General features: G+C 45.0%; 1 protein-coding gene and 1 pseudogene across 1 annotated transcript in view; both read right to left on the bottom strand.

Moving 5' to 3' along the window:
- The window catches only part of TMEM132C (transmembrane protein 132C), a 379,805-nt gene that overhangs the window by 12,947 nt on the left and 342,033 nt on the right, over positions 1-24,825 (bottom strand). Inside the window, exon 5 of the mRNA XM_061169897.1 lies at positions 19,151-19,294. Coding sequence (XP_061025880.1) covers positions 19,151-19,294 — 144 coding nt within the window. The remainder of the gene's footprint in view (positions 1-19,150; positions 19,295-24,825) is intronic.
- On the bottom strand, positions 5,452-5,923 carry LOC133075722 (sterol carrier protein 2-like; annotated as a pseudogene).

Here is a 24,825-nt window from a genome sequence, read left to right as displayed (position 1 = left end):
GCCAAGAGCAGTGGAAACACAAGAAGTTAATTTGAAAACTTCCAGAAAGCTCTAGAGCAGTGTTTCCTAACCTTTTAGCAGTCATGAACTCCTTTGAGAATACACATAAAGCTAATTCTTGCCATAGAAATGCATATACACACAGTTTTGTGTAGCATTTCAGAGTTAATGAAGTCACACATGGACTCTTCACCCAGCATTCACCACACTAAGCTGTAATTGCCAATTTGCTTATCTGTCTCCCGTCCAGGTTATATACGCTGGAAGGAGCAGCATTTCCTTCAGGGGGGGCTACGGCCCCGGTTAAATAACATCCAACGCGGAGCAATGAACTCTTGTGATCGCGCTCTCTTTCCCCAGCTTCTAGGGACTATGGATGGGTACTCTGGGCCCAATTTTCATCTTCAGCTCGCACTTCTGTTTGCAGCGGCAGGTGGAGAGGGCTGGGCTGAGCGAATTTCCTCCATCTGCTGGGGACAGTGGCAGGGGAACACATGGATGGATCTTCTCACTCATGGTCAAGAGTGGTTTAAAAATGTGTACATACTGATTAAGAGTGGAAACCAATTTTCTTCCCTGTCCCAGATTTGTCATTAGCATGTAAACACTGTCCTGGATCCGGGCAGGCATTAGCATAATAGCCAAGCAAGAGTTATATCAGTAATCACTTCTTTAATCAATGTTGTAATTTACAGACCATTGACTTTCCTCATTTATTACCTTTCTGAGCTCTGGTGGGAAGGAACCTGGCTGCTCCAGAATATATAAATAATTAAGAGGAACGCCAAGGGTGTGAAGCAGCGGGGCATGATAGAGCCATTGTCACTGTTATTCCTGAAGGTGCCATAAATGTCTGGGCAAGTCTCAGGATGCATCCATCATTTCCTAAGTGGCTAGCAGTGGGAACCACGGTTATCACAAAACAAGCTGGCTCATTTGCAAAAAAGGAACCCCAAACCCCTATGAGAATCTTTCCAGCCCCTTGGCTCCATTTCTGGGAATCTTTTTTCTCTCTCGTGGTGGGTGGGCTGCCCACTGAGAAAACTGCCCGCTGGCCCCTGCTCTGACATTCAAACTCTCCCTTCTGAACGCTTGGTGGCCATGGAACCAGCCACTGATGCCTGCTTTTAAGGACTTGGAGGGGCTAGGGTGGGTTCTGGTTGAGCGACCTACGGTCAGCTGACACCTTCTGTTGTCACTCAGGCCTTGGCAACTTCCTGAGGACATTGCCTGCTTCCTAGGGGAGAAGCTGGGGACCACTTTCCATGAAGAAAGCAAAAGGCATCTGTCAGTCAGCCATCAACATCCAATGCGATTTTTGTCTGGATGCCCTCGGCCAAGCGGGTTCTCAAATTTGACGAGCGTCAGAGGGGGCTTGTCAAGTGTCCCCAGACTGTTGTGCCCACTCCTAAAGTCTCAGGTTGAGCAGGTCTGGGGGGGGTGCCATATCTGCACTTCTAACAAGTTCCTGGGAGACGCTGATGCTTCAGGTCTGGGGACCACAATTAGAGACTCACTCCTTGAAATAACGCAATTGCCCCTTCTTCTATGTTTCCATGGCAGCTTAAATATCCTGTCTTAGCCCTTTGGGGCTGCAATAACAGAATACCCAGAGATGGGGCCGGGGGCTTAAACCACAGTCATTTATTTCTCACAGTCTGGAGGCTGGGAAGTCCAATATCAAGGCGCCAGCAGAGTCTGTGTCTGGGGAGGGCCCATTCCTGGCTCATAGATGGCTGTCTTCTCTCTGTGTCCTCACTTGGTGGAAGGGGTGAGTGAGCCCTCTGGAGCCTCTTATAACAGCACTAATTTATTCATGAAAGCTCTGCCCTCGTGGCCTAATCACCTCCCCAAACCCCTGCCTCCGAACACCATCACACTGGGGTTTAAAATCTCAACATAGGTATTTGGGGGGTGTCACACAAACATTCAGTCCATATATACTCCTTTCATTATTGTAATCACTTAGCTCTGATGCTTTAAATACCATCTCTGTGCTAATGACTCCCCACATCCGACCTCCAGATAACAAAGTGCTTATTCAACATCTCTACTTGGCTCTCTAATTAGCATTTCCAACTTAATATGCTCAGAAATCTAACTCTAATAGGTTTTGCCTCTTCGGAGACTAGGGGTTGAGAATAGAAATTAAGTTCAAATACAGACAAACGATTTACATTTCTTGTACACCTGAGTGTGTGTACCTGCTCTGTTAACATAAACTATCAAATGCTCTTACACGGTCCTGATGCCTTCTTTTACATCTGCCATGTGCTTTCCCCATCATTCTCACCCTCGGTCCTTTCTGGAGCTCTGGACAGCCATCAGGATCCCATTTTAGAGATGAGAAAACTGAGGCTCACTGAGGTTGCAGCTTGCCCAAGGTGGAGAAGAGGGGTGAAGAACAGAACCGGTTTATGACAGTCAGTGCAGGATTTGATCAGACTGTTTCAGTCGTGTTGTCTTAACAGATAGTATCCTGAGATTGTGGCCTTGGAAATCGCCCTTCCTGCCATGTGAGTCTTAGGGTCTTTTCCATTCCTGTGGGCTGGGGGACCAGGGAAAGGGGCCCCGAGAGAGGCCACTGACCGCTGACTCTGACGTGGGCCAGCTCAGATCCCTTCCGCCAGTTGCCCTGGCCCTCGCTCTCTTGGCCCATTCCCAAAGCAGCCCACTCAGGCCGGAACATTGCACATCTGGTCAGGGAACAGATAGTACATGCTACCTGGAACTTAGGAGAGTTTAACAGAGGGACTCTTTACAAAGGTGTGGGTAGGGTTGAAGGAAACCAGCAAGAGATGGCAAAGCCCAGCAGAGACAGAGGTCGGGGTAGTGGATTGAATAGCGTTCTCCAAAATCCATGCTCATCCAGGACCTCCGAGTAGGACCTGATTTGGAAATAGGGTCTCTGTAGATGTAATTAGCTAAAATGAGGTGATACCAGCCTAGGGTGGGCCCTTAAAGGGCTGGTGTCTGTGCCCAGCTTGGGCACTGTCCCTGCTCGAGAGGCCTGCCCACCTTGGCAGAAAATGCAGCCAATGTCAACTCACAACCGTGCTGCAAGGGGCCCAGAGGAATAAAACAGACCGACCTCAGTTTCCCCACCCTCCAGTGCCTGGGGGTGCCTCCCCCTGCCCCCAGCCTCGTGGAAACCCTGAGGATGACTGGGATGTAATCTACAAAAGTTAGCCTCCCAGAGCAGGGTGGGAGAAGGGCAGAGGGGTCTGGAGGGACAAACAGCATATCCAACACAGAGACCTCTTCTCTAACATTTCCCATCTTCTTTTTTTGGGGGGGAGGGGGGCCACACCGCGAGGCATGTGGGATCTTAGTTCCCCGACCAAGGATCAAACCCGTGCCCCCTGCATTGGAAGCTTGGAGTCTTAACCACTGGACCGCCAGGGAAGTCCCCCATTTCCCAGCTTCTTAATCTGGGACTAATGTTTAAAAATTTTTGAGAATTGTGGCCCCCTTTTAAACTCAGGAAAAACCCTTGAATGAGTCCAAGCTCCTCCCTGATGTGGCCCTTGAACACACCAGACACGCTCCTGCCGCAGGGCCTTTGCACTTGCTTACTCTCCATCTGAAGCATCCTCCCTAGGTGTCTGCATGATTTGCTCCTCATCTCCTTTAGGGCTTTTTTTTTTTAGTTGAAGTATAGTTGATTTCCAATGTTGTGTTAGTTTCAGGGGTATGGCAAAGTGATTCAGTTATATACATACACTCTTTTTCAGATTCTTTTCCCTTATAGGTTATTACAAAATATTGAGTATAGTAGGTCCTTGTTGGTTATCTATTTTATATATAGTAGTGAATATCTGTTCATCCCAAACTCCTAATTTATCTCTCTCTCCCCTGCCCTTCCCCTTTGGTAACCATAGGTTTGTTTTCTATGTCTGTGGGTCTATTTCTGTTTTGTATATATAAGTTCCTTTGTTGTTAGGGTATAGAAATGCAACAGATTTCTGTGCATTAATTTTGTATCCTGCAACCTCACTGAATTCATTGATGAGCTCCAGTAGTTTTCTGGTAGTGTCTTTAGAATTTTCTATGAATAGTATCATGCCATCTGCAAACAGTGACAGTTCTACTTCTTTTCCAATTTGGATTCCTTTTTTTTTGAGGAAGAGCTATTTTAATTTTCTATTAAACATTCTTCCAAAAAACATTATTTTACTCCATATCTTACCGAGTTATTAGAAATAACATTAACATTAGAAAAACTAGGAAGGTAAAAGTAGGGAAAACACATCATATGCCAAAGTCTGATATGAAATTTACCTTAAAAAAAAAAAAAAGGGAATAAAAAGTAATATTCCTTTAAGTTGAATTAAAGAAAAAAAACTAGGAAGGTAAATTAAATGTGGCTAGTTAAACTAAACATATGAAAAAGGAAAATTATAACAAAGGAAGGAGAGCTTTACAAATTTAATTAAATTAATCCGAGATTATAATTTGAAAACTGTGCATCTCAAAGCAAACTTTATTTGTTCAATTATTATTATTTTTTTAATTAATTAACTTATTTGTTTATTTATATTTGGCTGTGTTGGGTCTTCGTTTCTGTGCGAGGGCTTTCTCCAGTTGCGGCAAGTGGGGGCCACTCTTCATCGCGGTGCGCGGGCCTCTCACTATCGTGGCCTCTCTTGTTGCGGAGCACAGGCTCCAGACGCGCAGGCTCAGTACTTGTGGCTCACGGGCCTAGTTGCTCCACGGCATGTGGGATCTTCCCAGACCAGGGCTCGATCCCGCGCCCCCTGCATTGGCAGGCAGATTCTTAACCACTGCGCCACCAGGAAAGCCCCTGTTCAATTATTTTTAACAACAGTGTTTTATGATTCTAATACATTGATTTTTTTTCAAGAAGGAAACTCACTTAAAAAATATTTTTGTTTTAAAAAATAGGCCTGTGTTCAGCTATAGATTTTTTCTCCCAAGCCTTGATCATATTTCTTTGATTTGGGAAGAAAATACCGTTTTGATGGCATGAAATGCAAAATTTTTTTTTTTTTTTTAAATCCCAGTACAGAATTTTAAAAATTATCAATGGAAAATAGATTAAGGTCATTAAGTGCACAACACTAATTACTGGCCAGCTACTGGTGTTCTGTTTCTTCCCTAGTTCTCCCAAGGAAAACTTAAATTGAATCTTCAGCAGAATAATTCTCAAATATACTTCATAAGCAAAATAAGAGCTTTTGTCTACATTTTGGGATTTTGCTATTCCTAATTTTATTCTAAAACTCAATTTTACCCCAAACCATAATTACCATATTAACTTTATAATGCACAGTTGTATGCAATTCAGCAAAGCAGTAGTACACCATCAGGTTCTAAAACAGGATCGGTCACACCCATTTAAAAACAAATCTCATGCTATTTGCCAATGTGTACTTTCAATCTAAGTTCTGACAATGAAACATATGGATATATATCTATATATCTCATCTTGATTTTCAAAGGTAGGCAAAGGGAGTTCTTCACAGCTTAGCTTTGCCTGGCTGAAGCTGAAGATTTTGTAACTTCGTAGCCAGACCCATGTTGCCAGTGATTTTCAATTTGCCTTGAAAGAAGGACGACTGAGGATTCATTTTACCATCAAAGTCAGTGAGTCCGAGTCAGCCATTGTAATTGTGCAGTCAGCCTTCTTATCCGAGTTAGGGAGCTCTGATCCTTTGCCATTCTTCACGTCCACCACCCAGGTGGCTTCTTTACCTCCAGGGCCATCCTTCACCTTGAAGGCAAATATACCACCGATTTTCTTCACAGACTGCTCCCCTTCCTCTTCAAGCTTCTTCTCAATCTCTTTAAAGACTAGATTTGCCTTAAATACATCAACTGCAGAGCTGGTTGGAGTAGCCTCAATTTGATGAGTTCTAAAAGAACGGGCAGCTTCAGGGAAACCCATCTTGTACAGTGTGACAACCACAGCCCCTACGGCGCTTAAATTATGCTGCAGAGCTGGATTCCTTTTACTTCTTTTTCTTCTCTGATTGCTGTGCCTACGACTTCCAAAACTATGTTGAATAAAAGTGGCGAGAGTGGACATCCCTGTCTTGTTTCCTTTAGGTCTTTAATCTAATGGTTCTCAACTGGGACCACTGTGTCCTCCAGGGGACATTGGACAATCTTTGGAGATCTTTTTGGTTGTCACAACTAGGGAAGGAGGTTGTCACAATTTGAAGATGGGCAACTGGCATCTAAGGGCAGAGGCAAAGGGTGCTGCCCAACACCCTACACTATCCTACAGGACAGCTCCACAAATAGAATCAGCCGATCCCAAATGTCGACAGTGCCGCAGTCGGGAAAGCCCGTCTGTAAATTCTGAGAGATCCTTTCTCAGATATTTTTATGTAAAGTTGCAACTCTTCCAAGACACCTGACCCTCTTCTTTGCTTTATTTTTCTCTTATCAGTTATTGCCATCTCATACACTATACATTTTACCTTTTATTTTGGTTTTTATTTGTCTTCCCTCACCAGAACATAAAGTCCTAGGATGACAGGGATTTTTGTCTGTTTTGTTCACTGTTGTAACCCCTAGTGCCTGAAATGGCCCCTGGCACATAACAGGTGCTCATGAAATATATGTCGAAAAATGAATGAATGAATGAATGACTCAGAGCTTGTGGGTCACATTTGACCTGCATGGTGTTTTTAAAATAGCAAATTAGTTACCAGCATTGGAAAACCATTGCATTCAATTTTGTTAGCAGCCTGAACCCTGAAAGCATTTGAGTTTTCTACCGTGATGTCTTGCTGGTCTCAGAGACCAGACTGGGGAGTCTGGGGGGCGCTGCTGGGAGGGACAGTGGGCTGCAGCTGTCCTCGGAGGTATTGAAAGCCAGCCTCAAAGGTGCCCATACCCCGCAGCAGGCTCCCTCCCCTTCTGTCCTGCTTTCTCCCATCTTTCCCCATCTCACCACCCGTCATAGCTAACTGCCCAAATGTATTTACTTATTTTGCTATTATTCTCTTAATTTTAACTTTTGCACAATGTCCCCACTGGCAGTATGCCAAGTGTGAACCCTCCACCCACCAAGAGCCAGGCTGAGCATTCCTTGCTGTGGCAGGCTGCAGGGGTGGCTGCAGACCGCGCCCCGGGAGACTGTTTGGCAGACTATTTCTTCATGCAAACTACTGGTGAACAACAGGAGGTTCTCTCAATGGAGAATTAAATGGCCAGAAACCATTTCAACATCCCCAGGGCAGAGTGTTGCCAAGGCAACCATGGCATGTGCCCTTGGTGGGGAAAAGGCGCTCAGGTGCCTGGCTCCCCACTCTCTCCCTCAGGGGACACTCAGGGCTGCTCCTCCCACCTTGCACCTGACGCTCACCCACCCAATGCTCACACGTGGGAACATGCACGAGGAGATGGACGCTCACTGGTGACTTCATGCTTTATAAAAGCGACCAATGTTCTCTGAGGGCTTGCAGTAAAGCAGGAACCATTCTAAGAGGTAACATGGATCATTCACTGAATCCTCACCGTGAACATATGACAGGGCTACATTTTTAAAATCACATCCATATTTCAAATGAGGAAACAAAAGACAGAGAGGTGATGTAACTTGCCCAAGGTCACACAGCTGGTGGTCAGTGAGTCAGAACTTAAACACCATCAACCCCAGAGCTCTGCTCTTCACCATGGTGCCCACTGGTTCGGTGCTAATTGAGTTGTTGGCTTTGATTCTTATCCTTTTTCTTCTATGGTGGGAGAATGACTCTGTTTCCTATTGATGGCAAACTGGGCCATGTGACTAGCTGTGGCCAAGAGAATGCAGAGAAAGGTGACGACCAACCTCTCTCCTAGCTCAGGCTGAAGACCTGTCGTGTATTTCTGCCAGCTCTTGTGAACTTTGCCACCAGAGGAACTTAAAGTAGCTGAGACCTCTCAGCCCAGCCCTGGAATGAGGCACCTGGACAGATCATAGCCCAACCTGCAGGGAGGGGGTCCACCCCAGCCAGGCCCACAGACCACCAGACGACCTGCAAACGCATAAGCAAGAGGACATGATCATTGCCTTCAACAACTGAATGTTGGGGTCACTTGTTACACAGCAGAGCTGACCGAGTTATTCTGCTAAGAGCTGGGGTGAAGAGGACGCTGCCTGTACCTCTCAGGAGGGCTCATATTCCCTCTCCTGTCCTCCCCACTCCATTCCCCCTTTATCCTACCTCCTTTCTCTCCTCCTTAGGCAGTGGGGAGGACACGGCAGGGCTGGGAGGAAAGCAGGATTGGGAGAGCCCTGCTCCCAGGTTCAGGAAGGGCCCACGGTTTCGGGAATTCTCCGAGTCAGAGCTTCTCATCCAGGGGCGTTGACTTCCGCCTGGCCCCAGCTTTGGGCTGGGAGAACGCTTTCCTTTCTCTGTGTCCTGTTCTCCCAAAGAACTTCTGGCTTATCTAGCATCTCACCCACAATTTGCACTCCCCCCGCAGCTGTCAGGAAGTTTTACGTTTGCAGGAGATCTGTTGCCATTTCAGCAGTTCCTTCACTACTAAAGTGTCTGACAGCTACCTTTCAGACATCTCTGGAAAAGAAGAAAAGGAAAAAGGGAGGGAAGGCAGGGCTAAGCAGTATTTCTGAGACAATGTCTCTGCTTTCCTCCTCTTTGCTCCCTGCCTCTCACTTACGGATGGCCAAACAGAAATCTGTTCTGTGATAAGTCACACTTTATCCAGCTGACAATGCAAAATGCTGCCAGGACTTGGAGATGCCGAGTGGTTCTCAGCTCAGGGCTCTGGTCCACCCGGGAGCTGGTGACGCTCTAGGTCTGGCCCATGAGGGTCAATTGGACAGCAGGACTCTCGCCAGGGTCGTCAGGCCCAGAGGAAAGCGGATTTCCTCGCTGGAGGCTCCACATGTGTGGCCAGGCTTGCATTTGAGTCGTGCCTGACCCCTCACTATACCTCATCTAGCAAACGAGGATTCCTTCTTTCTATAAATACTTCCTGCATTGCTATTATGCACCAGGCATTTTTCTAGGCACCGGAGATGCAGAAGTGAGTGATAAGGAGACTTCGTTAAGGAAGTTCCGTTTTGGGGAGTGTGGGGATAGACGGTAACAGGTCAACAATAAGGTAAATGTGGGCAATAAATGCCATGAGAAAAATAAAATAAGGGAACAAGCAGGGGAAGTGATGTCTAGACAGATCCTACTATCAGGAAGGTGGTGGCTCTGAGATATTTGGGGGGAAGAAATTTCCAGGAAGATGTTCTTATCTTCCTTACCTAGTATTTATTAAGTGCCTGCTGTATGCCAGACTCTGTGCTAAGAAGACATAGGTACTGATTCCTTTTGTCTTCACTAAACCATTTTACGGGGTGGGGGAGGGAACTGAGGCACAGAGAGGTTGGCTAACTTGTCCAAGCTCACACAGCCAGTTGGATTGGACTTGGATCTGAAAGCAGTTCTCTAGCTCCAGAAACGTTCCCTTTAAAAAAAACTTTGCCAATTTAATTGGTGGAAAGTTATTTCAGTTCTTTCATTTTGGAATTAAAAAGAAAGTTCTTGAGGTCTGTGATCAAGCCTTCTTTCTCTCTGTGACCTCTTGCAATTCCCAGATACTAATAGACAAGAATTTTATTCAACTGTCTTTCTTTCCTTCTCTTTTTAAAAGTTTGTCTCATATAATTATGTCCAATAACCTGTAGGAGATCAGGGCCTCATCTGCATCATCTCAGCACATACTGCTAAAAGGAAAATTAGACGCAACATAATTTTTTGGAAGAAAAAAAATCTTTCTTTGATTTTTTAAAAACATCTTTATTGAGATATCTTTGACATTATCAAAGTGTATCTATTTAAGATGCACAACTTGATGTTTTGATATATGTATCCACTGTGAAAAGATCACCACAATCAAGCTAAACAACTTATCCATCTCCTGACATAGTTACCATTGTCTGTGTGTACCTGTTGAGAAGATTTAATTTAGAATCTATTACCTTTGCAAATTTCAAGTGTCCAGTACAGTAAGCCCTGATCCTTTACTGCTCTCTTATACTATGCAAAGACCCTAACGTAGGAATATTTTGACCTGCTGTAGAAGCAGAAGGAAGGTTGGCAGATACAAGGTCAGAGAAGCCAGCTGGGGTGTGTTGGGCAGGGAGAGAAGAGCATCCCAGATTTGCTCTTACAGGAGAATTACATTGGAAAACCCACAAATACAGGAATTAGCCCAGTGCCTGGCGCACATCAGGCAGACAGGAATCTGTGGAATGCTGGGCAAGTGGAACGTATTAACCCCCAGAAGTGTGTAGACAAGGGGCTTCGATTTTTTCTGTCTTGAAGAGGAGAATGGGGTAGAAGCTTCCAGAATGACAGCCTTAAACAGCTCTGCCCCTCCTGTGTGTGCACAGCTCTCTCCAGTAGCTTGTGCCCTGGACCACCCGCTGCACCATCAGCCTGGCTTTCTCCCTAAAGATGTCACTTGAGATCCTAACGTCCTGGGACCCAGGACACAAGGCCTGGAGCTGTCCTGCTGAGGGGACTAGGTGCCTCACAGCTTCTCTTTGAAACTCCAGCCTCGTAAGAGCTTCCCCACAACATGGAAGCTTTATTTCAAAAGCAGCAGCCGCCACCCTGAACACTGGAGTGAGGAGGAAAGGGCTTAATTATAGAGGAAACCAGGCAGCAAGGATGGGGATGATCCAGCTACGTGGGTCAATACAGGAGTTTGGGGAGGGATGTCGCTGGAGCCCCAGGATGAGACCTGCTGGCCACCACCACACCTGTCTTCCCTGGAGAGCTCAGGGGATCTGATGAAGCTGGAAGGCTAATGAGTTTGAGTTTTGGAGTAAGTCTGTTACATTGTTACATGTCAGGTATTTTCTCCTCTTCATTTTCCTTTTCTGATTTGGAATCACACACTAAGGTGTCAATTTCCTTGTCAATTTCCTTGTCAATTATCCTAGTGCTTTTTGCTGAGTAACTTGTCATTTTATTTTATTATTTTTTATTGGAGTATAGTTGCTTTACAGTGTGGTGTTAGTTTCTGCCGCACAGCGAACTGACTCAGCCACAGGCATACACACATCCCCTCCCTCTTGGACCTCCCTCCGCCGATCACAGGACCCCTCTCCTCCCGGAGAAAACAATTTTTTTGCCTGAGACCAAATCCTTATTCTCAGATGGATTTCAGGTGAGAGGTCAAAGCAGGGCAGAAATGTTAATATCTGGCAGTAGAAAAAGCTAAGGCAGGAGGAGAACTGTTTTCCAGATCTAAATCTGTCCCAAGGCCAACCAGATACGCGATTCCAGTCTGGACTTCTCTACCCTGTGCTTCATGGAGCTGGCCAGAAACTTTTCTTCAATGCAAGAGCCATCCACACCCAGTTGCAGGATCCCTAGGGCTTCAAAACCTCTGTTCTCAGTTAAACAAATCCAGATGGAGCCTCCCTTGGCTCAAGTAAAATCTGACTCATGAATAAACGGTCTTATCTTTTGCAAAAGTCTTTTATCAGAGCACAGTATTCTTGGGAGCTTAAGACAGAGGGTCAGAACAACCTGTTCTTTCTTGGCCAGTCCCAAGCATTAATTTCCGCCTATCAACCTAGGGACGAATGCGTGGCTTAGTTCCTACCAGCTGCAGCCTCTGGGTCTTTGCTTCCCAAAGAACGTCTGTGATGATGGAAATGTCCTACACCTGTGCCTCCAATGCCCTACCTGTGTGCTGTCCAACATGGTAGCCATGAGCCACCTGTGTGGCCAGTCTCACCCTCTCTCTGAGGGTGACAACCACAAATGTCTCCAAAAATTGCCAAATGTCCCCTGGCAGAGATACGATCACCCCAGGGAGAGAACACCTGCTCTAGGTCTACCTGGATAGTAAGAAAAGCTAACCGAATGCATCGTCCTACATGCTTTACTTTCATAACGATGTTAAAACTCGCAACAATCTTACGAGGTTGCTATGAGTATTACCCATTTTGCAAATGAATAAACTGAGGCTTGAAGAACTCATCTGTGGCAGAGTGCAAGCTCTTAGACACGCTACGTCAACTGATGGAGGGAATTTTGGCGCTAGAAGGAACTTTCATGGAAGGAACTTCCTTGCTTTACACTGGAGACCCCCAGCCCAGAACTGGGGCACAACTGGGCAGTGTCACTCAACCTAGCCTGATGCCCGGGACTCCTCTGCTGTCCTTGACTTTCTTTCATTCTTAGAACCAAATGGCTCTTAAGGATAAAGACCTTTTGGCTTTTCTTCCAGAGCCTGTCTGATAGGAGAAGCAAAAAATGAGCAGCTCTCTTCCCTCCTTGGGAAAACATTTGCCCATTTTCCCACTGGGCGAGGGGCTGCTGTTCACAATGGGAATCAATCTCATGGACTCTTTAAACACTTCAGGCTGTTATTAAAGAACTTAGCCCTCTCGAGGGCTCAGAGCTGTGGAATCAATAGTAAATTCAGTAGGGAGAAAGCTTTGTGCTGAGGGGAGCCATTGCACAGGGAAAAATGACTGTTGCTTACGTGAGGTTGCTTTCCACGTACTAGAACTCCTTTGGTCAGCAGGGGAAGCAGGGCCCCGCTGGTTGCCCATGTAACATTATTTTTAGCTCTGCCCCGGAATCCATTAGCTGGAACTGTGCCCTGGAGGTCAGACAGGCTGCACTGGAAATTCAATAAATGAGCTTTCTTTAATGATGTTTTAAATCTCAGCATCCCCGCCCTGTCAGGGGGACTGCCTAGCCTCTGTGGCCTCAGGAGCTTTGGGGAAAGCACAAGCAGGGCTGCAGGCCAGGGTAGGAGCCACCCAGGAAGTACAGGGTGGGGTAGCCTAGTGTCAGCCTGGTTAGGATGGGGGGCTGGAGAGAGCACTGTGAAAATCAGGGATACACAGTCAATAGCAGGCATTGATAGTCATTATTTTCCCTGCCACCAGCTGGCCCAAACGTCTCCTCCTCGGAGACCATCGTATCCAGAGTCACCCTTTACACCCAGGCCACGCCCTAGCACAGCACCTGTTGCATTTCCTTGGTGGTCCTCGTCACCACCTGTAATACGCTTATCTGTTATTGTCTGTTCCCTCCATGCCAGGCTCCAGGAGGGCAGGGGACATGTTCTATTTGTTGCCACGTCCCCAATACTGGAATGGTACCTAGAAAAAGGCCAATACATCTTTGTTGAATGAATCATTAGGTGGTTATGGAAAACACTGTATTTTGTCGAATCTAAGACACCGTCACTTTGTGGACCACAAGTGAGAAAACCTCTGCCAACTAATCTGTGCCGTGCCATCGACTGCGTGGCTCATCTGTATTTCAAGGATGTTCAAGTGTGGATGAATGTGTATAGCAAGGACTCTATGGTGATGGTTACTTGGATGTTGCAAGTGCTTGTCCCTGTTATGTATCTTCCCTCCTCGTACTGTTCCTGGGCTTCTGTTGGGCACATCACTGCCCTTCTCTGGGCTGTTGCTTTTTCATTCCTTGAATGTCAATCAGCACAGACGCTGATGTTCGCAGGTCTCTCCACTCTCACGTTATTACTCCTATTGACCTAAACACTGAACACGCTGCAGACCAGACCCCTCTTCACTTGCGGTTCCTTCACACCCCACACTGACGTAGCTTCATTTCCCAAATGCCCACCAGTCAGGGATATTCATGAAGCATCGCAAGGTGAGAGGAGGGAAAAGGCAGAAATGTGTACCTCATCTCTGCAAAACAAACCAGGACAGAAAAATCCTTCTGTGTGTGTGTTTATATATAACACACACAGACACTCTTGATGTGTCTGTGTTTATGATCACATGAGCACGGAGAAAAGCGTAGAAGGAGATCAGGTAGGTAATTAACTGATTACCTGAGGGCTGGAAAGGTGTGCTGTAGCGTGTGTGTGCGTGTATGTATCTATAGATCTGCCAATTTAATTAAAAATTTTTTTCCCTTTATTTTTAATTGAAGTATAGTTGATTTACAATGTTGTGTTAGTTTCAGGTATACAGCAAAGTGATTCAATTATACATGTATATACAAATCTCTTCTTTTTCAGATTAATTTCCATTATAGGTTACTACACGATATTGAATATAGTTCCCTGTGCTATACAATAGGTACTTGTTTATCTATTTTATATATAGTAGTGTGTAACTGTTAATCCCGAACTCCTAATTTATCCCTCCCGCCTTCCCCTTTGGTAACTGTAAGTTTGTCTTCTATGTCTGTGAGTCTATTTCTGTTCTGTAAATAAGTTCATTTGATCTGCCAATTTTAAAAGTCCATGGTTAAAAAAAATAGTTTGTATGATATGATCCCATTCTCATAAAATTACATCTCTCTACATGGTTATCCATAAAGTGTCAAAAGAGGTTATGTACAAAATGATAGCCAAACTTCTTTAGTAAGAGACCACATACTGTATGATTCCATTTATATGAAATGCCCCAAAAGAGGCAAACCCATAAAGATGGAAAGTAGATTAGTGTTTGCCCAGGGCTAGGGGTGGGAATGGGGATGAACAGTAAATGGGGTGACAAAAGTATTCCAAAACTGGGTCATGGTGATGGTTACCCAACTCAGTCAATTTCCTAAAATGTCGCTGAATCATACACTGGAAATAAGCTGCATCCAGTTCTAATTTTTAAATAACCCTGTGCTTACCACACAAAATACACCTGTAGACAGCCAGTCTGTAACCCCTGGCTTACCTAATAGGGTCATCAAGGGGATTACCTGACTCAGAGTTAAGTCCGTTCCATGTGTTGGCTTCTAGGTTAAGTCCTTTACTTGATAAATTAAACTCATGCATCCTCACAATGACCTTTTGGAATTAGGTATGTGATTGTCCCCACGTTACTCAGGAGGACACCCAGGACGAGAGGGAATATATGAATCGCCCAAGACTGCATAGCTTGGAAATGGCAAAGCCAAGAAGAACTTGCTGGAAGAAACTGCACACGATCCTCTTGTGTTTCTCGACATCTTACAAACAGAGACTCGACTGTCTTTGTCCGAATGGTCTTTTCAAGGATGTTTATATAGTGAGAAGCCTCAGGAGAGAGAGACAGAGAGTTCCCTTCTGGAGCAAAAGGCAGGCAAGCTCATGGCTGAGTAGAGCAGAGATACTGTCTCTGTCCGGGAGAAGGCGAGGCAGGCTTTCTGCCTATCTTAGCTCAGGCTGCGACAGCAAAATACCACAGGCTGGGGGCCTAAACAACAGACATTTATTTCTCATAGTTCTGGAGGTAGGGAAGTCCAGGATCAACGTGCAGGCACGGTCGAGTTTTGCTAAAAGCCCTCTTCCTGGCTTTCAGACAGCCGCCTTCTTGCGGTGTCCTTACATGGCGGAGAGAGGGCAGAATCTACTCTCTTCCTCTTTTGAGAGCACTAATCCCATCATCCTCAGGATCTCATCGAACCCAAATCACCTCCCAAAGCCCTACCCCTAGTGCCATCACATGGGGCATTGAAGCTTCAACACGTGAACTGTGCGAACACACGAACATTCAGTCCCTAACACTGCCCGTTAAAAAAGACTCGGGTTCCTGAAGCCCAGGGTCCCTCTTCTGGAACGGAGCCCACAGCACATGCAGTGTGGCATAACCCTGGGGTGACTGGAGCTTAGATGCAGGAAGATGTAGATGCACTGGCTGCCCTTTAGCCCTCTGACTCTGATCCAGGAGTCTCGTGTCTTCTGCCAGCAAACTGTGACAGGTTGATTTGTCAACCTGCACGTAGGGTGGCATCTCAGAGCCTTCAGAGGACTTTCCAGAGCTCAGGTCTGTCTAAATCCCAAACCTTATGAGCCTGTTGGAGGGTAGGCACGTATTAGGGGCCAATTCCCTCCCCCTTTCTTCTCACCATGGCACCCTAAGCTGTACCAAACTAGCTCTTCAAGTATCATTCACCTTGTCAGACCGCAAACCACAGGCTGTGTCTGGGTCCTGGGGAACGGGGTTCCCGTGTGCCTGCTCAGACATCCTTCCTTGGCTTCTGCTGACTCAAGACTTCCCCTTGCTTTGTCAACAGCCAGGGGTATCGACTCAGAATTCATTTCAGGGGGCGGTTTTTAGCTTGAATACATTCATTTCCCTAAAGATACTAACTACATGTCAAACCTATTTAAGAGCAGCTCAAGGCAGTTATGTGTACAACTGCAGTGAAATTTGTTTCTGGGTTTTTGTAGGCTGAAAGATGGACCTCTAGAAAAGTCATCAGCGCCAGAGGTGTCCTTTCAAAGGGTCACACTTATCAAGGGTCCTGGCCCTTCGGGGGATTGCAAATCAGTAATAAATGCAAATGATCAGCAAGGACCTGGTATGTGACCACGGCTGGTCCAAACCAAGTGCCTCTTCCCCTTCCCCTCCTACCAAAGTTACTTTTCAGCCACAGGAAAGAGATCCCAGCCAGAAGCAGAGCAGAGGTCCCTCAGAGCAGTGGTTCTCAGTGGGGGTGGTTTTGTCTACCAGGGGACATTTAGTAGTGTCTGGAGACATGTTTGTTTGTCACAACTTGGAGTGCTATGGGCATTTATTGGGAAGAACCCAAAGATGCTTCCAAACATCCTACAATGTGTGGGACAGTCCCCATAACAAAGAATTAGCTGGCGCAAAATATTAAGCGTGGTAAGGTCGCAAAATCCTGCCTCTGAGCTTAGAACTTTGCTGTCCAATGCAGCGCCCACGAGCCACACGTGGCTCTGGACCACTTGAAATGGGGCTGTGATGGAGGTGTGTTCTAACACACACTGATTGTAAAGACTTAGTGCGAAAAAATATGAAATGTCGTATTAATCATTTTTACATTGACTACATGTTGAAATAAGCTTTTAAATAGAATGGGTTAAACATATGCCGTTAAAAAATCAGATTCACTTGTTTTGTTTTTTTCTTTTTCTGAATGTGACTCGAGAGGATTGAAGTTACCTGCGTGGCTCACATTGTACTTCTATTGGACAGTGTTGTTTAGAACTTCTTCCACCCCCCCCCTCCTCCCACAGGCTTTTTGGGTCTTCTGTAAAGCACTCTGGGCTCAGGGCTACCATCTGCCCATAAATCACTTTTGGTTTAGTTACAAAAAATAGTCCCTTCTTTGAGACGACACTCCCAACAGCCAAAAAATGACGGTCACAGGATATTGTTGGGACGCTTTACTGCGACCTACTGGAAGGTCGGTGTAACAATTTAGACCGTGTGAACATGGCACCAAGTGCAGTGGACAATCTTGGCAGTGCTGGTTGCCAGGTGTCCATGCTGGGGGTGGGGTTTGCAGAGAAGGATTTTTTCCACCCCAATCCTCCCCTTCAACGGTCTGTAAGGTTCTCTTCCACGCACACGTGTTGTTTTTAACCCCAGAGAGAAGACTCTGATTGTTATCTGTCAGACTTGATTTGGGGGGCGGGGACGGGGAAACATTATCTGGATGCTTTGTTTTGGATGTTTATGTTTTTTTCTGGATATGTTCCTATTGATTTCAAAAAATATAGAGAAAGACCAAACGGTTAATTTCTGGCTTGGAAAAACCCTCACTGTCTTATTCTTTGAGCAAGTATTGTGGGTACATGATCATGGTATACGTTGGTGGGAAAGACCAAAAATTAGGGTCCTTCCCTCAAGACACTTAGTCTCCAGAGCAGGGATTTCTCTAGGCAAGCTTTTTCTTTTTCTTGGAAGGGCAAAATGGTAAGTATTTTAGACTTGCAGGCCATATGGTTTCTGTGGAAACTATTCAAAAGCAGCCACAGACAATATGGAAATAAATTTGAAAGAACGAAATTTTGCCATTTGCAGCAACATGGATGGAGGGCATGATGCTAAGTGAAGTAAGTCAGACAGAGACAAATACTGTGTGATACCACTCATACGTGGAATCTAAAAAATACAACAAACTAGTGAATATGATGAAAAAGAAGCAGATGCACAGATATAGAGAACAAACTAGTGGTTACCAGTGGGGAGAGGGAAGGGGGGCAGGGGCAATATAGGGGTAGAGGAAGAAAAACAGGATCATTAGGGGACTATATGAAATCATGTGGGCTTCCCTGGTGGTGCAGTTGTTAAGAATCCGCCTGCCAATTCAGGGGACACAGGTTCGAGCCCTGGTCCAGGAAGATCCCACACGCCGCAGAGCAACTAAGCCCGTAAGCCACAACTACTGAGCCTGCGCTCTAGAGCCCATGAGCCACAACTACTGAGCCCGCGCGCCACAACTACTGAAGCCCGCGTGCCTAGAGCCCATGCTCTGCAACAAGAGAAGCCACCGCAATGAGAAGCCCGTGCACCACAAAGAAGAGTAGCCCCTGTTCATCGCAACTAGAGAAAGCCCGCGTGCAGCAACAAAGACCCAACACAGCCAAAAATAAAATAAATAAATTTATAAAAAAAAGAAATCATGTGTGAAACTTTTGAAAATTGTAAAGCATTATAGAATTTAAAGAATCATTCAATAAAATTTTTAAAAAAGAAATAGATTTGAGTGATCATATTCCAATAAAACTTTATTTATAAAGCAGGTGGTGGGCTGAATTTGGCCCAAAGTTCATAATTTTCCCTATAGAGCAGTCACAGCTGCCCCATGGGCCAGACCCATGCTGCCGATGTATTTTATATTTTATTTTTTGCCCATCGTAGTTTTTTTTTTTTTTTAATTATCTTTGGTTGCCAACTTTGAAAAACAAGGTGACTTTTACCAAATTTGCAGCTTCTCTTGAAGACGTAGCAAGCACAAATTCACATTTATACACGCCACAACTGACAGGAGTTGACTATTGCTACCCTTCTAGAAATGGGTTTGTCTGAGTTACCACTTCATTCACTTAAATTACCTGCTTGGTTACTGTAGGTATTGGGGGTTTGACCCATAGTGCATAGCTCTCTTGATGACAGCTAGGTTGGCATGATGTCAAATTAAGAGATGGAAATGGGAAAGTTTAGTAAAGCCACCGGAAGCGTTGTGTATATAAACCAACCAACTGAACCCCTTATTTCACCAGGCTAAACTCTCTTAGTGAATGGGAGGCCCCCATGAAGTTTCCACCAGTTCAATCCAGACGGCTAATGGAATCACTTACTTTGCACTTTTTTTGGCCACGCCTCTCGGCTTGTGGGATCTTAGTTCCCCGACCAGGGATCGAACCCACGCCCTCGGCAGTGAAAGCGCCGAGTCCTAACCACTGGACCGCCAGGGACATCCCTGGAATCACTTACTTTGATGACTTCCTCATCTGTGGACTTGCATTCCACCGACTCCGAGATATCCGTCACAGCACTGGTCTCCTCCACGGAGACCACCCTGATGGGCATGGCAACTGTCTTTCCCGTGAGGATGGCGGTGTTCAGAATCTCAGTGTCCTGCCGGAAGAACCAGACATAGCTGGGTCAAGGGAGCTATTCAGTTCTCTCTGACCCTAGGGGAAGCCCTCCAAGGTGTGTGCCAGGCTGTCTTTGTTTAGATAAGACATGCAGCACTTACCTTAGAGACCTGGGCAAAGGAGTCATTTTTGAACAATTTCCCAAGAGCGTTTCACAATTTACTTTTAGTTTATTTGTGATCGTCTTCCTAGTTTTCAACAACAACAATCCAAAAATATGTATTCTTTTTCTTTATTGCAGAGACCAAGTAAAAGTTACACATCAGTTAGGTTTGGGTTGTAAGCAACAGAAATTGACTGGCTAGTTTGAGCAGGAAGGTACTCTGGTAGCTTGAATAACCAAGATGCCCACGTTCTAATCTCTGGAACCTGTGCATCTGTTGCCTTACATGGTAAAAGGGACTTTGCAGTTGTGATTAAGCTAAGGATCTTGAGATGAAAAGATTACCCTGGGTTACCTGGGGTGGACCCAACATAACCATAAGAGTTCTTTGAAGAGGTAGCCATGGGGGTCAAATGAAGAGAAGAAGATGCGGTGCTGGAAGCAGAGTGATGTGGCCATGACCCGGGAGATGTGGGCGGCTTCTAGAAGCTGGAAAAAGAAGAGATTTCTCCCTAAAGCCTCCAGAAGGAAGACACATTAATTTTAGCCTCAGAAGACTCATTTCTGACTTCCAACTTCCAGAACTGTAATGTACTAAATTTGTGTTCATCTGTTAGAGCAGTAACAGGAAACGAAATCAGGTTCTTAGTGGATAGATCCTGGGCTACTCCCGGGATCAAAGGAAAAGCTGAAGAAGCCGTTGTAAAGGCAGGACCAAGAACAGCTTCCAGGATGTTGAAAAGAGGAAAGGATGGGCAAGTCTCTCTAGAGTGAAGTGGAGTGAATCGCTTCAACCATTTCTATCCTTGAGTGACTCTGCTTATGATTTAAATTTTCTGGAGGGAGAGTCTGATTGGTCTCATCATGGTGCCCATCCGTTATCCAGGGAAGGATGGGGCCACTTAGACTGACATGCCTACCAAGACTGATTCCAACTGGAAAAGGGCAGTCTTAAAAAGAAATCAGAACTGTGTTATGAGAAGAAGATAGAATGTATAGATTCCCATCAGGCAAACAAGAGCAACAAGATACCCATTACAAAACCAATCAAAGAGTTAGGTAATTTTTACCCCCAAATGCCTGTGATCACTACTACACCTTGGCAATGGGCTTCACTGTTTTGTGTAGCCAACCAAACTGTCTTCCTCTGTTGACCCACTGTGGCCCATTCCATCAGAGGTCTGGGGACATTGGTTTATCCTGTTCATACTGACTTCGTGCAAAATGATGAGCATCACACCTCTCACGTGTGTTGTGATTTGCAAAGTGATGAAGAAAATGCTTTCTCTTTTGAATTTGTAGGCACTCCCTGCTTGCACTTTTGTAATCCTTTTCTTTATGGTCAAATGAAGATGAAAAAGGGTCTGTGGCTTTGGGACATCTATTGGCACCTTTAACCACTGGGTCAACTTCTCCCCAAGTCCCTCTCCAGAACTGCTGCTTCACTTTGAAGCCAGAGATGCAAGGAAAGAGATTTTCTCAGTTCTTCCTCCAGGGAAGCAATTGACACAGAAACAACCTTTTGCATTAACCAAGAGCATAGCTGAAAGAGTCATCCGTTATAAGGAGAGCACAAGCCTCTCTCCGATGCTGGTGCCCATCAGCCAGCAGTTCAATAACCCTCTGCCATGTCTTCTCTTGGGTCCACAGGCTTCCTGGAGCTGGAGCTGCCATCTGGGCAGTGTCCACATTGGCTATTACAGATGCTAAGAATACTGCAGAAATCCCCCAAGTCCATTTTCAGGTTCATTACAGGTAATGTGCTTGGAGTTCAGTCTTAACATTTTCTTTCTGAGAATGCTCTTTGGCTAATGGCTTCATTAAAGCAGCAAACTCCCTCGTGTACTAATTGTGATTAGCTTTCTAATGGTCATTGCAGTTTCTCTCTCTCTCTCTCTCTCTCACACACACACACATCCTCTTTTACCTAACACTTCTTATTCCTAAACTGAATTACATCAAGATTAAGACTGGTGAATCATTAGATACTTTTCACTGACCAAGATCAATTTCAGGAGGAGAAATTAACAGTCATAGAAATGCCAAATGGGTGAAGAAAGCATTGATCTTCAGGATAACCTGGCTAAGCCACAAGGATGAAGTTCCCTGTATTTAAAAATTCCTTCCTTGTCAATCTAAAGAAAGGATACAGATGAACTTATTTACAAAACAGAAACAGACTCACAGACTTAGAGGACGAACTTATGGTTACCAGGGGGAAGGGACAGACTGGGAGTTTGGGATTGACACTCACACACTACTATATTTAAAATAGATAACCAACAAGGACCTACTGTATAGCACAGGGAAATCTGCTCCATATTCCTTAATAACCTAAATGGGAAAAGAATTTGAAAAAGAATAGATACTTGTATAACGGAATCACTTTGCTGTACATCTGGAACTAATACAACCTTGTTAATCAACAATACTCCAATATAAAATAAAAATTTTTTAAAAATGAGTAAAAAGAAACAAATTTCTTTCCTGATCAATAGTTTTTGGTGTGTCTGTTACTTGGTGGGCACAAGGAGTCTGGAATCCCAGATTCTACTCTATGCTTTGCCGTTAACTTTCGGCAGAACCTTCATCGCATCTCTTATCTTTTGGAATCTTCGCTTCTTCATTTTACAAATTAAGGGGTCGGACCGCATCTTCTCTGTCTTTCCAGCTGTCAAATCCTAGATAACCATGAAGATCCAACAGCCATTTAATGAACCCTTATTGTGCACCCAGCATGTTCTTGTCACTGGGTTATAACGTAGTGAACCAGAGTGACAAGCCCATGCTCACACAGATGGATGGGATGGCGGGGGGGAACAAGCAAGCAGGCAATGACAATATTGGGTTTGTCAGGACCTTTTCATTAACTAGTGGCAAAAATCCAACTCAACTCAATCTAAGCAAAAAAAGGGGACCTATTGCCTTGTACAACTCAAATATCTGAGGGAGGATTCCAGCTCAGGTATTGCTAGGACCAGGTTCTCAAAACATGTTGCAATTAATTTCTTTCGTTTTTAATTGAAGTATAGTTGATTTACAATGTCGTGCCCATCTCTGCTGTACAGCAAAGTGACTCAGTTATACACACACAGACATTCTTTTTCATATTCTTTTCCATGATGGTTTATCACAGGCTATTGAATATAGTTCCCTGTGCTATACAGTAGGACCTTGTTGTTTGTCCATCCTATATATAATAGTTTCCCAATCCTTCCCTCCCCCCTGGTTTTTTATTTATTATTATTATGTACTACCTCTAAATGACTCCCAAGTACATGTGCATTGAAAGAGGTTGGTTTTTTTCTTTTTTTTAATTGAAGTATAGTTGACTTACAATGTTTTGTTAGTTTCAGGTGTACAGCAAAGTGATTCAGTTATGTATATGTATATGTTCATTTTCATGTTCTTTTCCATGATGGTTTATTACAGGATATTGAATATAGTTCCCCGTGCTCTACGGTAGGACCTTGTTATCTATCCTATATATAATAGTTTGCATCCACTAATCCCAAACTCCCAATCCTTCTCCCCCCTTGCCTCCCCCTTGGCAACCACAAGTCTGTTCTCTATGTCTGTGAGTCTGTTTCTGTTTAGTAGATAGGTTTGTTTGTGCCATACTTTAGATTCCACATATAGATGATATCATATGGTATCTGTCTTTCTCTTTCTGACTTACTTCACTTAGTATGATCATCTCTAGTTGCATGCAATTAATTTCTATGTCTCCCCATCTCTTGACTCTCTTTTCCTCTGTTTGGCTTCATCAGTCAATAAGCTATTTCTACATAGTAGACCCCCAGCTATATTCTCCATGGCTCAAATCTGTGTTCTTCCCTCATACAACTCAAAGCAAAAAACAAACAAACAAAACCCCCAAATAGCCCAATTAAAAAATGGGCAAAGGATCTGAATAGACATTTTTCCAAAGAAGATATCCAAATGGCCAACAGATACATGAAAAGATGCTCAACGTCCCTAACCCTCAGGGAAATGTAAATCAAAACCACAAAGAGAAATGAAGAACTCCTGTACCATCCTTGGATCCCCGTGAGGGAGCGATTTTCCGGTTGGATTGTACTTTTCTGGTTTCCCCCAGTTGCGGGCATAGCTATGGGATTACAGAAAACAATAGCACACATTGTAGAAGCAGAGGGGGCAGTGAGGCACCCAGGCATGGATTGGGCACATCGGCCAGGTCTGACTGTAAAGGTCCTTTGTCCTCTCCCAAGGACTTGGAGAGATGCTGTGCTGGGAAGGAGGGAAGATTTCCTAGAGAGTTAAAAATGTGTGTGTTTTTGTGTGTGTGTGTGTGTGTGTATCTGTGTGTGATAGTGACACTGCAGATTACAGAGTTATATGGGGCTTGTTGCTGCTCCCAAATCCTTTTACGGTCGAGGCCAATTCATAGCGATGTGCCTGGCACGCTATTTAAATGCGTACAATTGTGTGATTTCTGAACCCCCAGCCGGACCTGGAAGAACTCATTTTGGGCAGGGCAGGCTGGGAGCAGGTGCCGCCTGCCTTTATCCACCACGTAGCGTGGCTCTGGAGCCCAGGCTGCAGGCTGCCCTCCCTCCAGACCCCCCTGAGCTATGAGATGCCCAGCATCACGGAATGGAGTCCTCCTCTGAAAGCAGACGGGTGGACATCTCCTGTTGCCCCCAGCTGACATCAGACCCCACCCACCAATACCCTTTCAGAGCCTCACACAACACGACTAAGGCACAACTGTTACTTGGACGCTTTTCCTGTTATTAAATGTTTGTTCTCTGCTGTCACTGTTTTTCTCTCTCCATCCACCTCCTTCCATCAGGAACCAGAGAACTGCTCTGTGTTTCTGAAAAGAATCCATCAAGTAAGGTACTTTTAATTTTATTTATTTATGTATTTATTTATTTATCGCTGTGTTGGATCTTCATTTCTGTGCGAGGGCCTTCTCTAGTTGTGGCAAGTGGGGGCCACTCTTCATCGCAGTGCGCGGGCCTCTCACTATCGCGGCCTCTCTTGTTGCAGAGCACAGGCTCCAGACGCGCAGGCTCAGTAATTGTGGCTCACGGGCCCATTTGCTCCGCGGCATGTGGGATCTTCCCGGACCAGGGCACGAACCCGTGTCCCCTGCATTGGCAGGCAGACTCTCAACCACTGCACCACCAGGGAAGCCCAAGTAAGGTACTTTTAAATCACTGTCATTTCAAGCTTGAAAAAAGCCCGAGGCTTCAGAGAAAACACGCTTTGTTTGATTTGCCCTCATAAATGTAAATTGGTTTGGCCATTTTCTGTATTTTTTTTTACAAATTGGGTTTTTAATTTTTAAATGAATAGAGAACACAGAATTACTTCTGGAGGGTTAAAAAGGCTGAGGGGGTGTGAACTGATTAAAAAGATAAATCCAACTGGCCAGGGGA

The sequence above is a fragment of the Eubalaena glacialis genome, chromosome 15, assembly GCF_028564815.1.
Source record: "Eubalaena glacialis isolate mEubGla1 chromosome 15, mEubGla1.1.hap2.+ XY, whole genome shotgun sequence".
NCBI classification, from domain to species: Eukaryota; Metazoa; Chordata; class Mammalia; order Artiodactyla; family Balaenidae; genus Eubalaena; species Eubalaena glacialis.
This window is presented reverse-complemented; position numbering and strand designations above follow the sequence as displayed.